The 22,594-nt window shown below is 44.6% G+C and overlaps 1 protein-coding gene across 1 annotated transcript in view; it reads right to left on the bottom strand.

The window, feature by feature from the left end:
• The window catches only part of LOC310795342 (cadherin-6-like), a gene marked incomplete at both ends in the record, with an annotated part of 69,253 nt that overhangs the window by 27,754 nt on the left and 18,905 nt on the right, over positions 1-22,594 (bottom strand). Inside the window, 3 exons of the mRNA XM_083657385.1 lie at positions 3,994-4,181; positions 9,509-9,676; positions 14,653-14,772. Coding sequence (XP_083513511.1) covers positions 3,994-4,181; positions 9,509-9,676; positions 14,653-14,772 — 476 coding nt within the window. The remainder of the gene's footprint in view (positions 1-3,993; positions 4,182-9,508; positions 9,677-14,652; positions 14,773-22,594) is intronic.

Genomic DNA, 22,594 nt, shown 5'->3' with positions numbered 1-22,594 from the left:
TTATAGATACACTGATGCATATTACACTAGTCAAAGTCTGGACACACCTGTGTTAGTGCTGGACTTATAGATACACTGATGCATATTACACTAGTCAAAGACTGGACACACCTGTGTTAGTGCTGGACTTATAGATACACTGATGCATATTACACTAGTCAAAGACTGGACACACCTGTGTTAGTGCTGGACTTATAGATACACTGATGCATATTACACTAGTCAAAGTCTGGACACACCTGTGTTAGTGCTGGACTTATAGATACACTGATGCATATTACACTAGTCAAAGTCTGGACACACCTGTGTTAGTGCTGGACTTATAGATACACTGATGCATATTACACTAGTCAAAGTCTGGACACACCTGTGTTAGTGCTGGACTTATAGATACACTGATGCATATTACACTAGTCAAAGTCTGGACACACCTGCATTAGTGCTGGAAAAAAAGCAGAAGATAAAAATTTAATTATGAGTGACAGCTATCCTGATTTGTCAGTCTTAACATGGAAGGGATTTTGTTTTTGTTTTTTTGTTTTCTGTTTTAAAATTACATTCACATTTATATTTTTGTCATTTATCCAGAATGGAAATGATGAGTAAGTAGGTGTAGAATGGATAATGTTGGGTCGACTTATGAGTGAAATTATTGACAGGTATAGGTATTGCATAAACATTTTCAAATGTTTCACCTGTTTCCAAAACTTGAAAAAGGTAGAAAAGCATTGCTTTTCACAGTGAGTAGGGATGCACCGATTGCCATTTTCTTGGCCGATTCCGATTTCCGATTTTTGAATAGTCTGACTTGCCGATACCGATTTTTGCCGATTCCGATTTTTTTTTCTAAAAACAACAATTGACAGCTTACACAAACGTTTTTGTAACTTTGTTTAAAAATTAAGATTCATAGAACAATTCTTACATCTAATGGGGATCCAAATAAACAAATAAACAATTATTATCATTTGCATGAAGTAGGACCTTCTCACTCAAACACTCAAAATAAAAGTGTTCCAGGTTAGGCTACTGGACAGAGCTTTTTTGTGCAAATACAATGAATACAAAAATTCAATTAAATCCAATAGCCTATATCCCACAGCTATCATGCATTTACTTTTCCAAAAGAAAACAGGTGCAACAGAACATCAAAATGATCCATGGACAAGGAGTTTATAGACTGGCTCCAGACCAGTCCTCTTGAGTAGAGGGGAAATGAGTTTATGAGTTACAGTAACGATCTTCAGTCTGAATATCAGGCGGAGTTTACACACAGTCCGAAGTTTGGTATGCGTATTTTTATCTGCCATCCGAAAAAATATCGTCACGCACAGAAAACGTTGCACACTTGTGAGTCCGATGCATTTTTATTATTATGTCCGTCGTTCTCATGTCGTTCTATTTGCATTACGAAACAAATAGTCTCTCCTGTATCCACGTCACGTTACAACATGACTTGACAGGCTGAGGCAGCAGCGCTGATGTGGAATGGAAAAGCAGGTCGGGGAATGGTTATCATACTGGACACAATGCTCGCGTTCACCTCGCCAAGCCGGCTGTGCGCGGTGGCGGGTTGCTGGAGCACCGCTTCCCGGGGAGAGAGAGCAGAGAGAGAGGGGCCAGTGAGGTGAAGCGAGCCGCTCTGACTGGACTCCAGCCGAGCGGGACTCGGCCGCATCTCTGTCTCCACGGCTTATTTTCGACTTGCATGTGTGACAAACTGCGAGCTTTGTCTACTTCACTGACGGTGAAAAAAATCCACAACGAGGAAGGTATGCTGGCGTGTGTGGTGTGGTGGCTGGGTGCCTGTCTCGGTGCTTTGGGGTGCGCGCACGTCATGTGAAAATCGGCTCACAGAATCGGCTATTTAGAGTGACCGGAACAGATCACCGATCGAGGCCGATCACGTGAAAATCGGCCATTTCCGGTCACGTGCCGATCGATCGGTGCATCCCTAGTAGTCATGCATTATTGTTGCACTATTGGTGTAGCAGGTTCTCATAGGCTGCTGCTTGTGAGGAAGGAGTTCTAGATGCATGGCTCCTCAATTGCATATCATGAATGACGCCACCACATCGGTATTGATGTGGTGGTATTGATGTATAGTAGCCTGATTCCTGCCTGATTGATAATGTTTTCTGCCATGCATTCTGTGTTTTGGCTTCACGTGCCAATGAGTTATTTTCCTTTTGAGTTGCATGCACTGAAGGCATTCCCCCACGGATGAAAGCGAATGGGGGAGGGGTACATTTCGAATGAATGTGTGCCACGCATTGATACGAGCAGCTGGATCTGAGTAAGCATTTTCACAGCCGGCATAGACAGAACGGTGTTCAAACAGCCATTGAAAGCAAGAAAGGTTGCTTGGATATGGAAGGAGCCGTTTTCTGATGCCATCAATATTAACTTGATATGAGTCATTGATTTTTGCTGTTTCGTGTTAAGGCGGAGGGGAGGATTGCACCACGGCAACAGAAGAATACGTTGCTTTGAGAGATGTGCGCGAGCGCAGACGGGGCCGCGCTCTCACTCGACTCGCCCATTTAATTAGTAAGTTCAGAATTACACAAAATCCACTACACAGCACCACCGCAGCTACACAACCACAACATCCACTACACAGCACCACCGCAGCTACACAACCACAACATCCACTACACAGCACTGCCGCAGCTACACAACCACAACATCCACTACACAGCACCACCGCAGCTACACAACCACAACATCCACTACACAGCACCACCGCAGCTACACAACCACAACATCCACTACACAGCACCACCGCAGCTACACAACCACAACATCCACTACACAGCACCACCGCAGCTACACAACCACAACATCCACTACACAGCACCACCGCAGCTACACAACCACAACATCCACTACACAGCACCACCGCAGCTACACAACCACAACATCCACTACACAGCACCACCACAGCATCCACTACACAGCACCACCACAGCTACACAACCACAACATCCACTACACAGCACCACCGCAGCTACACAACCACAACATCCACCACACAGCACCACCGCAGCTACACAACGCAATTATGTCATCTTCCACTCAATGACGGCATGATGGAAGGAATCGATCGGAAGCTGTGGAGAGGGCGCTTGATAAGGCAACTGTCAGATTCTGTTGAATACATCAGAAACACACCATGGCACACACACACACACACACACACACACACACACACACACACACACACACAACGGTGGATGTTGGCGATCTATAGCGAGCATCAATATTTCTGCTTTGGCCTCAGCTGTGAGGAAGAATGAATCTCATTCAAGACACATGCACTGGGAGTCTGGGCAAGTGCAGGTTGAAATCTAATAACGCTGGTGTATCTTCTGGCTTTCAGGGCGCATGAAAATAAAGTTTCAATATCCCTGTGTCTGATGAAATCCGTTTTGTTTGCCCCTCTTCGGCGAAGGTTGCCAAGTCCGAGCGCCACTCCTTAGCATAATAAATAATGTGATGCCGGGTAGTGCAGCGGTAGATTCCCTGCTTGCCAACACAAAGGTCACAGGTTCGTGCCCTGTGTTGCCTCCGGCTTGGTTGGGCATCCATACAGGCACAATTGGCCGTGTCTGCGGATGGGATATCGGATTAAGGGTATGTGTCTTTGTCGCTGCACTAGCGCCTCCTCTGGTCGGTCGGGGTGCCTGTTCAGGGGGGAGGGGAACTGGGGCGAATAGCGTGATCCTCCCAAACGCCTCGTCCTGCTGGTGAACCTCCTCACTGTCAGGTGAAAAGAAGAGGCTGGCGACTGCATATGTATTGGAGGAATGTGCTAGTCTACAACTCTCCCCAGATCGGCAGAGGGGGTGGAGCTATGACCGGGAATCGGCAAAGTACAATTAGGGAGAAAATTGGCATGAAATCTGAAAAAAATAATAAATACATTATACTGCAGTGCCCGCGTGCAGCACCTTCACACCCTACAACCAAAAAGCATGGAGGTCTTCTGACCTTCCTCAGCACGATGAGGCCGTCCTGTGTGCTCTTATTGGTGGAGATGTCGAACATGCCGGGTCCGTCGCTCCCGATGATCCTGTAGTCCATCTCCGCGTTCTCGCCCACGTCGGCGTCCATGGCCCGGATCACCCCCACCACGGAGCCCAGCTCAGTGGACTCAGGCACCTTGAAGTCATACAGGCCTGGAGAGAGAGCGAGTGCAAGAGAGTGAGTCAGAGAGCAGGAGTATGTTTAGTTTCATTTATTTATTTAGCACAGAGTAAAATCAAGAACAAATCAAAGGATACAAAAGGATGAAACAGACAAGAAACCCTAATGGGCTTATGCGAGGTCTCTTACCTAAAAAATGTAACCAATATTAACAACAATTACATCAAAACATACAATATATAAACAAAAACAAGGGAGAAGAACAAACAAAAATAAAAGCAAACAAAATGATACATAAAAGATGGCAATATGTTTAAAAGGCAATGTGAGGTGTCGTGTGTAAATGTGCGAGGACTGTGTGACTCAACAGAGAGGTTCTGAGATTGGATTTATATGAGTTGATGGATGATGCGTGTTTGGCTATGTTGATATTTGTTCCATAGTATGGCTCCTCCTCCGTATTGAAAATAGGTTATTTTAGTGTGACAGTATAGATGGGTATAGAACCAACTTTCACAAGCACGAGTTCCACCCGGAATAAGCTGTAACTGTAGGACAACAACAGTTAGCAACATGCTATGCTAACCTTAGCTGAAGCTACTGAGTCACCTATGGCGAGTGCAAAGGAGCTAGTTCTAAAACCTGACAGCTTCTTTCAAATCAGCTGTGTGGGAAAATTTTGGTTTGCCATGTGAACTACAACAGCAATGGAGAGCGAGTGGATCAGATGTGGATGGCATGTCGGTGTTGTTCGACAGTCATACAGTAGGATAGTGTGCAGAACCACATATATGTTCATATTCAATGGTATCACCCAGATGTGCCAATCACCGGAGCTAAAAAAGAAAAGAAAAGAAAAGTGACCTATTGCCTTTTGTTTACAAACTGTAGCGTGCACTATATCTGCATGTTCAATGAGACCTCCTTATACATTTGGGGGTTTTTGTTGCTTTTTTCCCATTGTACCGAACCATGATGTCCAAACTGTGTGGTGTGAATCCAACCGTGACTTTGTACCGTTACACCCCTACTTCACACCCAAAATATACATTTTGCCTTCCCTGGATGCAGTGTTGCCAGATTAGGTGGTTTTCCGCAGATTGTGCTGATTTGGGTTCCATTGCATATATATAGTGCATCAAAACAACCTGGTGTTAAATGCTCAAAAAACAATGGAGATGATTGTGGATTACAGGAGGAACAAAGCCCCACCTTCCCCCATCACCCTGGGTGACTCCCCAGTCAACACTGTGGAGTCCTTCTGTTTCCTGGGGACGATCATCAGTCAGAGCTCTCACCAAGAAGGCACAGCAGAGGATGTACTTTGTGCGGCAGCTGAAGAAATTCAAAGTGCCAAAGGCCACGATGGTGCACTTCTACACCTCCATCGTTGAGTCCATCCTCACCTCCTCCATCACCGCCTGGTATGCTGCTGCCACTCTCAAAGACATTACCAGACTTCAGCGCATCATCCGCTGCGCTGAGAAGATAATCGGATGCAACCTGCCATCCCTCCAGGACCTGCATGCAGCCAGGAGACTGAAGCGGTCTTGCAAGATCATGGCCGACCCCTCCAACCATGGCCACAAACTCTTTAAGACACTCCCCCACGGCAAGAGACTGAGGTCTACCAAGACCAGAACCACTCGCCACAAGACCAGCTTCTTCCCAACTGCCATCAGGCTCACCAACAAGGCCCCCAAACCCCTTCCACCAAGGACCTCACCAACAAACCCCCCCCCCCCCCACACACAAACTCACTACCTCCTCCTAAACTCAGCTGAACCCCCCCCCCCCCCCATAAAACTGTAACTCATATCTAATTTAATGCCTGTTTAACTGGGACTGTAAAATCATGTAAATTCCCTGCACATTTAATGCCTATTTAACTTAGACTGTAAATTTCATGTACATTCAATGTAAACTCTTATTGAACTCCAACTGTAAATTCATGTAAATCCACTGCCTATTTAACGCCTATTTAACTCAGTCTGTAAATCTCATGTAAATTCAACGTAAATTCATATTTATTATCCACGGAACACTTCTCCACTCATGTACATATTTGTATAATATATTTACTCGATTTGATTGCACTTGCAACTTTGTGATTGTCTTTAGTTATCTTTCCTACTTCTTATCTCTGTATATTGTTGTGACCGCTACGCTGCATACAGACACTAAGACAAATTCCTCGTATGTAACTTGCATACTGTGGCAATAAAAGTGATTCTGATTCTGATTGTGTGGGGGAAAAGTGGGCTTTGGTGGGTTTACAGAGCCGCTGTGTCCAAAGACCTGTGTTTCTTTGGGCTGATTTGTGTGCTTTTGCCGGTTCTTGAACAGTTTTTGTGCTGGAAACCATTAGCTGTATCTGGCAACACTGTCTGGAAGTTGCTGAAAGGGAAAGGCTCTCTATCTCTCTCTGTGCTGAGTCACTAGTCAACATTTCCGGGATGTGGCATAAATTCTCGCGCAGTTTGCTCAACATAAATTAATTGCTCCTTGGTTTTTTATGAGATGATTTCCTGGTTTGAGGCGTATAAATTGATGGCCACCCGTCGGCCGGAGCAGCCCCGTTGCATCTCGTATGCTTAAATAAATAGCTGGACTGCAGGGGAAGCGGGCTGGGCGTGATATACACACAGCCTGCAGGGGGAGCGGGCTGGGCGTGATATACACACAGCCTGCGGAGACAAACGCCACTGACACGCTAATAAAACATGCTGACAGTGTTTTGGCAACGCCTGACTCGGCAGGCCTCAGTGACGCTGACACTTGCCTCCCCACACACACGCACACACACACACACACACACACACACACACACACACACACACACACACACAGGAGTGACGCACACACAATGCGCCTGCGTCCCGCCATGAGAAGGTTTCCCCAGGCTAACAGGTATTTAGCATTGGGCGGAAAAGAAGAGGCATCACTCCAGCAGACAACAATGATATCGCTCCCTGACACTCTACCTCCTCTGGGTGTCCCATTACAATATGCACCCGCTCGCTCCCTCCCTCCCTCTGTCTTCTTTCCCTCCGTCTATCTACCTCTTCTGTCACCCACCCGCTGATCCCCCTTTCCTCCCTCACTGGTAGAAGGTGGGATGGATGATATTGGATTTCTTTTGCCGATATCTAATATTTTCCAACTATTTCGGCTGATGCTGATAGCGATATATATGCGCCTAATTTCAGAGAGCATCAAGTCTCTCCTGTAGTGAAATCGACACATTATTATGCCTCTTAATGCTGATGGCCCACTGGCAGATACAGACATGAATACCATGCTTTTCAAAATCTACACAGTCACTTGGCAAAATGAGAAAACTACTTCAACTTAGGTGATGACCAATGACTTCCTAACAGTATCCAAAAGTTGTTTCAAATGAGAGAAAGTCATCATGACTTAAGAGGAACCTGTTTGTTCAAAAAACAACTAGTCAGGACAAATACAAAAAATCACTGTATCAGCGTTAAAGGAGTTCATCTGTGGAACAACTGTAGTGAGGAATTGATGTTATGTAGATCACTTAATCAATTCAAACGGAGGTTTAAAAACTTGATATTAAATAGATACAGAATGGATTCTATAACGTAACTATGTACGATTCAATTGTGAATGTTTGTAAATGTGTATGTGGGAGTGCGTGCGAGGGTATCTGTGTGTGTGTGTGTGTGTGTGTGTGTGTGTGTGTGTGTGTGTGTGTGTGTGTGTGTGTGTGCACGCAAGTGTTTTAATATGTGTACATGGTATGCTACAAATGTACTAGGAGGAACAACTCTATAGTATGTGTGATATTATTATGGATATAATGTGAGTATGTACACATCTCTTATATATTAATACAGTAGTATAACATGTTATTACAGTATAATACTGTCATGTAAAGCCTATAGATATACAGTAAAACAGGGGGTAGGACTTGATAAGTATTAACTTCTTCCTACTCCTTTTCGGGCATGATAAACAAATGTAAATTGATTGTGAATTTGCTGTCTATTGTATGCTGTGAATTCCAATTGACTATGATTGTTTGGCACTTCTTGCCTATATTTCTTTTATTTTTATTTTTATTTTTGTTTTGTTTTTGTTTTCACCATGTTCGAAATAAATCTAATCTAATCTAATCTAATGTAAAACATGCCATATTTGGGCATAATCAAAGCGTCATTTTATCGGTCTGTCGGCAGACATGTTCGTTTTGGGTGCCAATATTTTTTGAAGCCTTTATCGGCTGATGCCGACGATGTGCTGAAATCACCGTGCATCCCTACTCACTGGCTGTCTTTCTGTCTTCTGCTCACTCTTGCTCTTCCTTTCTCTATCTCCCCCTCCTGTCACCTGGATCCATCTCCCTCCCCTCTGTTCATGGGCAGAGGGGCTGAAGTGACGGCGTTTGTCTCCCCGACCGCTGGGAGTGATAAATGGGGGGTGTTGGGGGTTGCGGTCGTGTGAGGAGCGTGTGTTTGCCTTGGCGCGCATCCGTTCAGCGCAAACACATGTGTTCGCACTGTATGCACACACACACATACACACGCACACGCACACACTGTGCGCACGCACATGGCTGTTATTGAGGGGAAGCACAATGACACCAGTGATCTGTCAATCTGATCCGGCTGCCTATGCAATTCACCAGATGTATAACAGGATGTGATGGAGAGAGGAGGGGGTGTGAGGGGGGGGGGGGGCGAGAATGACAGAGGGACACGATACAATGTGTGAAGACTGAAAGAAAGAACGTAGTATGCTGTGGAGGGGATGGGAACGGAGAAGAAGGATTGATGGAGATAGAAACACATTAAAGAATGGGAATGAGTGAGAGCCAGGCTGGGAAAAGAAAAAAAAACGGAAAAAAACCCAAGGGCAGTTACAGCACGAAATTGAGAACATTGGTTTTATAGAGTGAAAGACAGCAGGAGAAAGACTTAATAGCAGGAGCTATAGAAAGAGAGAGGAAGAGTGGAGATAAAAGCCAGAGAATGTACTCTGTTCATTTAATAGGGATTACCGGGCTGATCTGATGCACTTTGCAGGACCCTTCGCTCTGTCATATGGCTCTATATTTAATTATTCGCTGCCTTTAAGAGTCGCACAATACCCACAGCTCCCCGCAATCATCCACATTCATTTTGAAATTGACACCAGATGGGGGCTGCCTGCTTCGCACCGACAAGAGGTTTTTTAACGGACCGAGGATTGGTCATCACACGTGTTTCTGTGTGTGTGTGTGTGTGTGTGTGTGTGTGTGTCTGAGCGTGCGTGCGTGCGTGCGTGCATGCGTGTGTGTGTGTGTGTGTGTGTGTTTCTGTGTGTGTGTTTGTATGTGTTTTGCTACACTCACTCTTGGCAAAGCGCGGAGGGTTGTCGTTGACGTCGGAGAGCGTGATGCGGACCGTGGTGGTTCCTGAAAGGCCGCCCATCTGTCCGGCCATGTCTTTGGCCTGGATCACCACCTGGTAGTTCTCCTTCACCTCCCGGTCCATGCCGGGCAGAGCTGTCTTGATCAAGCCTGAGTAGAATAAATAAATAAATAAATAAATAAATATATAAATAAATAAATAAATAAATAAATAAATAAATAAATAAATGAATGAATGAATAAATAAATACATACATAAATACATAAATAAATACATAAATAAATACAATTTAATGAGATGCAAAGAGAATAATCCATACAGAATGATTTTTGGTAACACTTTCTATGAAGGTCGTGTCTATAATGCATTATCAGCACATTCACAAGACATTATAAGGCTTTATAAAACTCTTTATAATCATGCATAACAACTTATAACAAGGTTTATAAAGTATTATAAAGTGGTGGTGGACATAATGTAGTATAAGTTTAGCATTCATATGCTTTATATATTTTCACACTTTACTTAGAGCCACCAAATACTGCTCATAAGTCCTCATAAGGGTGTTGTTATAGTATCATACAATTGCTAATAACCTTCTAGAGCTGTCACTTTGCTCACAAAGCCTGCTATAGCTTATTGTTGATGTTCATTATAATACATTATGTCCACCACTTATAATACTTTATCAACCTTGTTATAAGTTGTCATGCATGATTATAATACAGAGTTTGAGTAATAAAGCCTTATAAATGCATTATAATGTCTATAATGTCATTATAATTCATTATAGACATGACCTTCACACAAAGTGTTACCAGATTTTTCAGCCCCATCAATCACTTCTGCAGTATATTGGTGATAGAGAATGTAGACATTACTTAGGAGTGCACCAAGTGTTTGGTAGGTCAGTCTCTCCAGTACACCATGCTAACTAGCATACACTGTGTTAGCATTGCCTCAAAAGTGAGAAAATGAGAACAGAGAATTCTTGTAGCGGCTCTAATGCAAGGTTCAAGGTTCAAGGTTCAAGGTTTGATTTTTTAAGCAAAGTGGTAAATAACTTTAAATCCTGTGTGTTCAAGTCGGTCTCCTGGAAACAGGAGACCGAATGAAGTGAATGAAGGAAGACTATGTGCAGTTCAAGTGGATGAATACTGTATGTGGCTGGCTGGCTGCTCACCTGAAATACAGTAGTTCCAAAAAGAAACCTGGCTACATACATAACAAAATATGTTATAAAAATGAACTGTTTTAAACTGTTTCCATAGTAAGTTAATGTGGTTGGTAATGGGAGCATGGATGAATGTGATACAGTAACTCGCTTCAAATAGTTCCAAAAATAAAGCTGGCTAGAATCGCTGGTATGCTAAAGGAGCCAGGTGTCTATGTTCTCATCATTTGACCAACGAGTCAATCTACCAAACACTTTAGCATTCCTTTAGTTTTCATAGTGTGGTATCTGATTCCAAACGCACTTAACAACATTCATTGCGAGACTCCATACTGTTCAGTCTTTCGTGTGTCCTCATTTCTGTGCTTTGACATGTTAGATCTGCGGTTTGCAGTCAGGACAGGGATGTGAGTGAGTGAAGTGGTAATTGGCAGCATATTCAAAAGGTGCGCTCCATCTCCCGTCAGAGATGCTCTTAAATCCTGCCTGCAACTGCAGTAGGCTACACGTTTGAATTTGAAGCCTTATAAAAGAGAGAGAGAGACAGACTGACAGACATAGTGGAGTAGGAGAATAAAGACGAATAAAATAATAAAATAAAGAATTTCATCCTAAATCAATTGCTTTGACAAAGTTCAGCGCTCTCAGTCTGAGCAGAGATGATTTGTTGCGTATCAAACAGTGAGAGTGAGGGCGACTGATGTGGCGCGTCACTCGGGCTCAGATCACAATGACCTACGCTCCCATGTGACATGTGTTCACAAAGCCCTCCGACACACAACATGAAGAAATCTCTCAACAAAGCAATCTAACCGGAAGACCAAAGCAATCTAACCAGAAGACGATGAGCAGCTCAGGCAGTGTTCCATGAAACCACAGAAACAACCAGGCAGTGGGTTTAGAGAGCAGCAACTCTCGCTTGCTCTATATCTCTGTCTACCTTTGTTATTGCTTAATGACTACAATGCACACCCACAAATCCTGCTTATAATGTGATGTCCAGGCATGTCTTTGTGTAAGAGGGGATGTCAGCTTACATACCACATGTAGGATAAAGCATATTACCGTTAATCCCTGCGCTAATCTGCAAATGGCTTTTTTTTCCCCTTTTTGTTTTTATAAAAAAGACACAAGTGGGATGTGTTCCAAAGCCACATTAATGATTAAAACTAGCGAGCGGCTACATTGTGGGGTCAGTGATTTGCTCTGTCTACGACAAATCCTTGTCTCCTGTCCGAGAGCGCTAGAGAGGGAGTTGAGCTGGGTTTAATGGGGGACAATTTTAAATAAGATAGTCTGTTTACTGTTAAATATATCATCAATCTGTGATGTTCGAGGCTTTCCAGGAGTTATTATGTGATACAGTGTTGTTTTTGAAGCAGTGTTCTGGAGTCAGATGTTCGCCTTACTTGAATATTATTGAAGAAAGGAGAGTCTTGCAAAAGGAAGAGATGCGCACAGCAGGAGGCTACGTACAGTACGCTTCTTCAAAGAGGAACAGATTGAACCAGTCCTGTATGTATCTTCCAAGGACGTACGGAATGTGCTGACGTTAAAACGGGTCACCAAAGTAGAGTATCAGCAACACATGTTATGTCTTAAGTTAGATCCATGGACATCTTGGAGACATCTAGGAGCCACTGTGACAACAAGACCTCTGCCATAGAAGGTCATGAAACCTTACATTCCCTGAGGTGACTCAGCTGTTAATACATGTGTTGTCTTTTCTTCCACAGTTTTGCTGGTGAACCACTTTCCCCCAATCTGCCTAATCTACTTCACTCCTACATTTCCCACAATGTAAGAGAAAGGGAGTCACTCCTACATTTCCCACAATGCATAGTAAGAGAAAGGGAGAGAGTTTTAACAAGCGCAAAATTTGCAATAGCTGCGACCAGTTAGGCATTCAGCCTCCTAGAGCAGATGCTCAAATGGGCACTGCAAACAGCGCTCTGTGCAGCAGGGTGAACAGGCACTGCAAACAGCACTCTGTGCAGCAGGGTGAACAGGCACTGCAAACAGCGCTCTGTGCAGCAGGGTGAACAGGCACTGCAAACAGCGCTCTGTGCAGCAGGGTGAACAGGCACTGCAAACAGCGCTCTGTGCAGCAGGGTGAACAGGCACTGCAAACAGCACTCTGTGGAGCAGGGTGAACAGGCACTGCAAACAGCGCTCTGTGGAGCAGGGTGAACAGGCACTGCAAACAGCACTCTGTGTAGCAGGGTGAACAGGCACTGCAAACAGCGCTCTGTGCAGCAGGGTGAACAGGCACTGCAAACAGCGCTCTGTGCAGCAGGGTGAACAGGCACTGCAAACAGCACTCTGTGTAGCAGGGTGAACAGGCACTGCAAACAGCACTCTGTGGAGCAGGGTGAACAGGCACTGCAAACAGCGCTCTGTGGAGCAGGGTGAACAGGCACTGCAAACAGCACTCTGTGGAGCAGGGTGAACAGGCACTGCAAACAGCACTCTGTGCAGCAGGGTGAACAGGCACTGCAAACAGCACTCTGTGTAGCAGGGTGAACAGGCACTGCAAACAGCACTCTGTGCAGCAGGGTGAACAGGCACTGCAAACAGCACTCTGTGTAGCAGGGTGAACAGGCACTGCAAACAGCACTCTGTGTAGCAGGGTGAACAGGCACTGCAAACAGCACTCTGTGCAGCAGGGTGAACAGGCACTGCAAACAGCACTCTGTGTAGCAGGGTGAACAGGCACTGCAAACAGCACTCTGTGTAGCAGGGTGAACAGGCACTGCAAACAGCACTCTGTGCAGCAGGGTGAACAGGCACTGCAAACAGCGCTCTGTGGAGCAGGGTGAACAGGCACTGCAAACAGCGCTCTGTGGAGCAGGGTGAACAGGCACTGCAAACAGCACTCTGTGGAGCAGGGTGAACAGGCACTGCAAACAGCACTCTGTGCAGCAGGGTGAACAGGCACTGCAAACAGCACTCTGTGTAGCAGGGTGAACAGGCACTGCAAACAGCACTCTGTGCAGCAGGGTGAACAGGCACTGCAAACAGCACTCTGTGTAGCAGGGTGAACAGGCACTGCAAACAGCACTCTGTGCAGCAGGGTGAACAGGCACTGCAAACAGCACTCTGTGTAGCAGGGTGAACAGGCACTGCAAACAGCACTCTGTGTAGCAGGGTGAACAGGCACTGCAAACAGCACTCTGTGCAGCAGGGTGAACAGGCACTGCAAACAGCACTCTGTGTAGCAGGGTGAACAGGCACTGCAAACAGCACTCTGTGGAGCAGGGTGAACGGGCACTGCAAACAGCACTCTGTGGAGCAGGGTGAACAGGCACTGCAAACAGCACTCTGTGGAGCAGGGTGAACAGGCACTGCAAACAGCACTCTGTGGAGCAGGGTGAACGGGCACTGCAAACAGCACTCTGTGGAGCAGGGTGAACAGGCACTGCAAACAGCACTCTGTGGAGCAGGGTGAACAGGCACTGCAAAGAGCGCTCTGTGCAGCAGGGTGAACGGGCACTGCAAACAGTGGAAATTGCAAATGGGGAAATTGTTGTGGACCAACCGACAGACCGAGCTATAGAGCTGCTGGTCGCAGAAAGTGAGAGTTGTGTCCCTTTTCTCTAAATTGTATTCTGCTCTCTCTCCTGCTCCTGTGGGTGGAGAAACTGCTCTCTCTCCTGCTCCTGTGGGTGGAGAAACTGCTCTCTCTCCTCTTCTACGATGGATTTCTCCCTGTGTGATTGTTGAACGTCTGTCGGTGCAAAATGGTGGCTCTAGAAAGGAGCCCTCTCTTTTTGATTCTGACACCGAAACCTGACGTTTATCGCTGATGTTTTACATCCTGAAACATTTTCTGCCATCAAACTCCATAGTAGCTTTTGGAAACATCTCAAGGTGACCTCATGTTGTCTACGTTCAGCCCGTTATCCGCAGCGATAAAACACACCACCAAAAAAACAAGGAAATGCCACTGACCCGTTTCGGGATCCACAGAGAAGTAGGGCTGCCCCTCCAGGATGCTGTACACCACCCTGGCGCTGTTGCCGTACGTGGCGTCGTCTGCGTCTGTGGCTGTCACCTGGATCACAGATGTTCCTGGGGGAGAAGATACACGACAATGAATTAGATCAACTCTTCAATATCGCAGAAAATTGCCTGCTGGATAATTGGTTAAGCCGATGCACCTTCTGATGAGGTGTCGGATCCCCTTCTAATCACGCTCACGCGGAATGAGACTGATCATTTCTGTCCCCTTGCATTACCCAAACCAATCTTTATGCCTTGGCCACTTTTAGCCTTATACCTGATTGATTTTTCGCAGATGATCGATAAGTCCTAATGCATTTTTCTAAGTATATCTCACTACGCATACAAGCGGCGCTGATACAGGCTCTTTGCAAACCCCAAGAAGCCTATTAGTGTATCCACAGATCTGTGAGTGTCTGAGAAGCCAAATATCTGATAGCAGGCGGAATGACTGTGATCCATTTTCCCTTCCAGGGACGCTGAAGTCCTATTTCAGCAGAACAAAGGGAAGCGGTTAGCCAAGTGCTACCTCCCAAATGGTGCCTTGCGGGGCCAAGTGTTGCCTCATTACATGCATAAGAAAATTAATTGAGTAGAAATATTTAATGGCAAAGTGGTATAAATATAGAATTGTGCAATACAATGGGATAATGACCCCATGAAACTTCCCTAATTTGATGTCAGTCGAGATTCTGCAAGGGTGAGAGTACTAGAGTTCCCCTTCCCATAAAAATTAATGTCATTTGTAAGGAAGAGGGATTATTGTGTTGTAGAAAAAGAGAGTGAGGAATACAGTGTGGGGAGAGAGAGACCATAGCTGTGTGTGAGGAGAGAGAGACCATAGCACTCTGCTGTGTGGGGGGAGAGAGACCATAGCTGTCTGCTGTGTGGGGAGAGAGAGACCATAGCTGCCTGCTGTGTGGGGAGAGAGATACCATAGCTGTCTGCTGTGTGGGGAGAGAGAGACCATAGCTGCCTGCTGTGTGGGGGGAGAGAGACCATAGCTGTCTGCTGTGTGGGGAGAGAGAGACCATAGCTGCCTGCTGTGTGGGGAGAGAGATACCATAGCTGTCTGCTGTGTGGGGAGAGAGAGACCATAGCTGCCTGCTGTGTGGGGAGAGAGATACCATAGCTGTCTGCTGTGTGGGGAGAGAGGGACCATAGCTCTCTGCAGTGTGGGGAGAGAGAGACCATAGCTGTCTGCTGTGTGAGGAGAGAGAGACCATAGCTGTCTACTTTTGTGCCAAATTGACAGTTTGGGAGGATTCCCAAGCAAGTTCAGCCAACCTTGATCACTAATACCTTTAACTAGGGAATTAGACTCAAAGAGGCTTTTCTGACATGGCAGCTTTTTGAAAATATCACTGATCCACATCTCATTGCTGACTTTAAGCTTTGGAGAAAGAATTTCCTGACAAACAAGACAGGAATTACTGAATTTCTTTGTGTGCGGTGGGAGTAAATTACCTCCACTGTAATCATTCAATTGTCAAAAGACGGACACATCAAAGTCACCGCCGACTAAGACTCGTCGAGAAGGATGCCAACGCTGTGAGACTATAATAAAAGTCAGTGTGTGTGTGTGTCACGTTTAAAGGGACAGCGTTTAGACGCAGTCACTCGCGAACACATGCTCTGCCAAGCGGTGACATCACACCTCGCTTGTTGCCATGGGCACCCGTGCTGCCCTTAGATAAGTGCCGGCCTCTCTCTCTTGGGGTTGCTGAACCGAGTGACAACTCTGTCACATGTCTGATGTCTGCAAGCACAGCAGCAGCAAAGCCCACAATGCACTCCATACATTCATGCAAGTAGCCAATTTATATTGTTTATCTATATTCAAGGGGACCCTATGTACTTTAAGACTAAGACGAAGAGCGAAAGTGCATGGTAATTAAACTTTAATTTAGTGCTGAATGACAACAACAAATGATAATGCACAAACAACAAATGACGCTGTCTCAGAAATTGGCACGGCAGAAATAGAAGACACAAATGATTCACTGTGATGATGGAGCTGACAATGCTCGTAATTAAATTAAATACTGTTTCAATAAGATACAGCAGTGTATTTAAAAGATTATCTGCACCACAGTGCTGTAACCATCATAGAGGCCATTTACCTTGTTTGTTTTTCGGTCATAAAACAGCTTCTAGTCGTTCTTGTTTAATTAGTCAGGCCCTCCGCGTTCAGCTAGGGTCATTATTATGATTGATAAAGTCCCATTGATCCAGTAAGATGGGCATTTTGTAACGTCTCTATCCTATTTGAATCATAAGCCCTTTAATCCAGTTTGTCATGACATACACACACACCTTCCATTATGTGAATCCTTGATGAGTGTGGTTTTATGGGCTCACATCTTACAATTATCTTGACCGGATGTTCACGCTGCCCAAGATACAGCAGTGATTACTATCATACGTTGGGGTCTTGTGAAACGCAATGGGAAACGGGTTGAACGTTATGTTAGGGGTTAAAAGGTTTAGTGGCTTTGGACCGATCATCAGCAACATTATACATGGACAGGGACTCAATCAGGTTAATGACATTAGATACGTGCTCATACATACAGTTAGCCTCACATCGCCAGACCAATTCATAATTTATGCAAATGAGTCTGGGATCTCTCCGTTCAATTTCTATCTCCAGGGGGGGGCAGTCCAAAATGCCTTAACCAACCAGCAAGCAACAAAAGGTGTGAGGCAGCGCAGAGCGACTCAAAGATGTAAACACACTAATGCTACTTATCAGCTTTTTGCCAAAACGCCATGAGATCAGCTGTTACAGCGAGACGCTCATTATCACTGGGTGATGCAGGACCCCGACGTGAAGCAACCATTATTACCGGACTACTTTCTGTGGATTGATATGACTGGATGTGGTCCTCCAGAGTCAGAACAGCGTTTAGCAACGGTCTGCTAACTGTAGCAGTGGTTTGCTATACAGAAATAGAGTACCGCAGGGATGAGGCTTTATCCAGAAATCGCCACAATTTGGTTCGTCAGTGGAAAAGTCTATGGGGTTTTAATTAGAATGGGGATTACACTTAAATGCATAAAATAAGGTCGGTGGTTAACAAACGTTTATGGGAACGCGAATTTGGGTTCAGCATGATACTCTTCACAAACGTGAATAACTTGTATTCCTTTTGAAGCCTTTTCTAAAAATCGCGTTTAGAAAAAAAGCATCTACGTGCCAAAAGTCATGAAAGTTATTCACGTTTGTGAAGTAGGGCTGCTGCGATTTGCGATCAAATCGTAAATTGCCGATTGAAGGGAGTGATCGCGAATTGTCGTCTACAGCGATATTTAAGGCGATTTGAACTAGTTTTTATTATTCGTATAAAAAAATCTCTAGAAGCTGCACCGTACTGTAGGCTACACTTAATCTATGTTTCTGGCAGAGCTCTGTTAATCAGCGTGAGGGGGGAAAGCCGTCCTTAGCGTTACAGCACTCGAGTTACAAAGATAATCTCTAGAAGCTGCGCCCTACTGTACACGAGATGTTTCTGGTAGAGCTCTGTTAAAATCAGCACGAGTGAGGGGGAAAGCATCTGCTCTCTACGTCTCCCTCTCCAGTTTCCTTGCAGCACCGTCAAGTCAGACAGAATGTTAAAAGTATGTCTTCCGCCGCGGGCTTTCACGTTAACGTTAATATAAATTTTGAGTAATCCTTTAGACTAGTAGTTTCACTCCATAATTATTTAATCATAACACAGTATTGTTGATGTGTAAGCTATTTTATGGAGGTTCCTCATAGTTAAGGCTATGAGTTATTTAAGTTTATTTTGCACTGTGTGCTTTTATTTTTAAGGCTAAAAACGGTGGTTGTGTTATTTGCCATGCTCTGGGTGACGCGAGGTTAGCAGCAGCAGTCCATAACATGGCGATCTCGTTCCAACTTTACTCCAGCCTCCGTGTTGTGTTACTTTCTATGATGAAGAGTCAGAGTGCAACAGGTCAACAGTAGTCTCGCTGGCCAGCCTCCTCTCCCTTCCGTCCAAGGAGTCTGGCGCCGCAGGTCTCCAGTGCCCTTGGAAAATTGTTTCAAACAATCCAACTTGCCGTTTTCAGCATGTAGCAACGAGCTAGCGTGTAGGTTTCTGCCGTTAGCTTGCTAGCTAGTTAGCGTTGTTGTTTTCCCTGAGGGACTATTTACAGCAACACACAGGGAGGAGGGAGCGGAAGCCACTCTGATTGACATGGTCGGAGCCAATGACAGAGCTTCTTAAGCGGGGAGCGGAAATCCGGCAGCGTCTGAAACCGACGCCTCCAATGGGAGAGCAGAGTAGAGCAGGGGAGTGTTTATCCCAGTTATGGAGACCTGCGGCGCCAGACTCCTCGGACGGAAGGGAGAGGAGGCTGGCCAGCGAGACTAGGTCAACAGTGACTTGACCTTACAGCCGGTGTTAAATCATGCAAAATTAACATGGAAAAGTAGACTGCAGAGTTCAGCAAGAGTGAGGCCAATGGAGGGAGGCGGCTTCAGAAAGCATTTTTCTCATATAAATGCATAATCTACGTTTCTTCTTCTTCTACATGCTGCATTCAATTATGATCGATTGTTTTTTCCCCTCGAAATTATTAATGCCATTAAATAGGAATAGGTCTCTTTATCAAAAATAATAATAATAATACTTAAAATGACGGCTAATTAATAAATTATGGCGATCTGAATCTGATGAATGGCCACGATTGGACAATATGAAAATAGGGACGATTGAGCAGTCCTATTGTGAAGATTATCATGCTAAACCCAAATCCGTGTTCCCATAATTTTTTGATAACCACAGACCTTATTTTATGCATTTAAAGAGCATGATTCAGGTTAGACACCACTTGGCATTAATATGTGGGACTTTTATGTAGCAATTAGGATTCTCCTTTGTCTTTTGTTTTTTCCCCACACATAGCTGCATCTAGACTGGTTTTTGTGGAGCATTTGGCACGCGCACATAAAAACCCGCAAATCTAGCAATAACACCTGTGACGATTTTAATACTCAATAAACAATTAATGTGGATCATTACCTCCGTACGCCCAGCGTCTGTCCCGGTCTGTTTGTCCGTCGAGAGGCCGCTCGCGGCAGCTGTACCTCCTCTCTGCAGCTAAAACTGCTCTCCTCCTGAGCTCCAGAGTGCCACTTGCGTCCATCTCCGATGATAAAGTTATCCACCTGATACCATTGTGCAGCCGGTTTACACGAGCTGAGATGGTCGGTCCGCTGTGCCTTGCAGTGGCTCTCCAAAATTATATTTGCAAATAGGCGTTATTTTGAAAAACCGATTGCATATTGGGGGTAAACTAGTTTTACTACTTAGATACGTTTGACTACTGAAACTATAAAGTGCCATATTAACCATAGATGAAGCCCAAACTAAACAAAAACTAAACAGTTGCCTTTGGGGGGGAAATGGAGCGGAGTTTTCTTCTTCTCACGTCAATGCCAAAATGCATTCTGGGCAGTGTCGAATTATCGTACCAGAGGGTCAAAATACAATTGGTTTTGGTGGTAAATTGTCGTACAAATACAATAATTATCGTACGTCTGGTGTTTTGGAAAGTTTTCTGCTGTGCACATTGACTGTATATTATTATTATTACAGTAGGTACAGTAGCCCAAGTGTCATCACAGGTGTTATCTCCACAGATTGATTTTTTTTTTTACATGTGCATTATAATGCCACCTTTTTCTCCATATTTCTACCCTGGGGGCATGTTTTAACTTGTTTTTTTGGGGTATTTTCATTAGAATCTTGAGTCCTCCTAACTGTATTTTTATTTTTATTTTACCTGCACCACGCTCTTTAAGTGAAATCCCCATTCTAGGCCCATTCACTTTTTTGCTGACGAACCTGGAAGTATACTTCCAGATTCATTCCTGCGGTTCTCTATAACAGATGTAGAATGCCGTGATTGACCAATCAGATGAGTATTAAACAAAGCCGTGATTGGCCCGGCAGTTTTCAGGAAATCTGTTTGAATGGGAGGGGCCAGACGCATCTGCCAGGGGAAATGAAAAATGAGCTGGCAGATTTGACATGCCATTATGAGGAATGTTTTTGTGTGTCTAGGTCAGCGTTAGTTAATTAGTTACTTTGCTTCGTTACTACCATAAGAAGAAACTAGTCTCATTAAAAATAAACTTGTTATACCCCTCTCTCCCCAAATAATTCTGTATATCTGTACTGTGAACTGTTCAATGAAGGCAAAAATGCCCACACACAAAAACAAACAAAAAAAGGTCATTTGTTATGGTGTGCTTTTGCATTGTCAAGATGTAGATGTATGCTCTGCTTTTAAAACAGTAAGCTTATCTTAAAAAAAAAAAAACACGCCCGTCTTTATTGTCACACGAACACTACAACACATGCATGCAGCCACAACACACACTCATGCTGACGGTGGCCGGTGAAATATGTCCTCTGCATTTGACCCATCCAGGCTTGTCCTTTCCTCCAGGCCAGGAGCAGTGGTCGCTTTTTCTTTCCAGCGCCCGGTGACAAACTTCAGATGTTGTCGTCACTGGTCGGATGACGATCTTCTGCATGTTTTTAGTGGGGGGTTATGTACAGAGGAACCCCCTGGGGGGTACGGGGAGAACATGCAAACTCCACACAGAAAGGCCCTTTCGACGAGATAGCCCACCTGGGCAGTAGGCACTGAAGATATGGGGGGGTCACAACTCCAGCGCCCACAGCATCCCAGGCGAGAATCAAACTCAGGACCTTCTAGCTGTGAGGCGACAGCACTACCGACTGCGCCACCGTACCCCTTACGTCATTACCTTACATTACCCCTTATCTCATTCATACCACACAGACTTAGACTGTTTTTTTCAATTAACAGCATGTCTGCACAAGATGCTGCTTTTCAATTTGTGCTAACAAAAATAATAATAATAAAGAGACTAATAGTAGATTGCAAAAATGTGTGTTAAAGAAATAGTTCACCCAAAAATGAAATTGTCATCATCTACTCACCTTCATGCCAGCTGAAACACAGGTGAAGTTTGTCCATATAACACAGGGAGGTTGCCAGTACCTACATCTCCATAGCAGCCTTCTCCAACACAACTGAAGACAGCAGGGACCAGTTCTTCAGAGTTGCAAAAAGACCTCTATTTGCACCATCATTTAGTGCAAATCTTACCTATGCTGATTGCAACAAATAATGGGATATTAGGTCTTTCTATTCACAGTGTGATTTTGTCCCCATTGACTTCCGTTGTTTTGGAGAAGGCTGCTATGAAGTTGTGCTGGTATGGAGAGATATATGTGTCTTTATTCTGTGACTGAAAGTTTACATCCTGTAACCCAAGACTGTATCTGTGAGAAAATAAATCCACTTTGTAATCAAAAAATAGATCTGTAAGCAAAAACATAGATTTGAAAACAAAACTATCAACAATCCAATCAAAGAAAAATTTTAAAATAAAATAAAATAAATGTTTTTAGATTTTTCATTAATGTGAATTAAAAAAAAGTTGCATGCAAACACAAACATTTTGTTCTCAACTCCAAAACATTTGTTTGCAAAACCATTACGTTTGCTTACAAAGCTCAACTTTTCTTTTGCGAAACGAAAAGTTTTGTTTGCAAAACCTGAGTTTTGCAAAACTTTTTCTGTTACAATAAGGGCGGGACCTACAGCAGAAAGAAGTAACGCACGTCCCTATTGGCCAGTGTCGATCGGAGTGATAGCTTGGCAACATCCAATCCAGTACGAGACAAGGCGGAGGGCGGGCACTTGAACGGAAGTATTTCCTGAAGGAATCTCCATGCCATTTCAGCGCCAGTTATAACCACAGATTGAAGAGAGAAGCTGTGAGTATGTTCACACCAATGTTTTTATGTTTGGACCGGTGCATGTAACCTGACCAAACATA

This window comes from Poromitra crassiceps (genome assembly GCF_964638095.1).
Source record: "Poromitra crassiceps genome assembly, chromosome: 2".
Lineage (NCBI taxonomy): Eukaryota > Metazoa > Chordata > Actinopteri > Beryciformes > Melamphaidae > Poromitra > Poromitra crassiceps.
The sequence above is the reverse complement of the archived record's forward strand: the minus strand, read 5'-3'. Positions and strand labels throughout refer to the sequence as shown.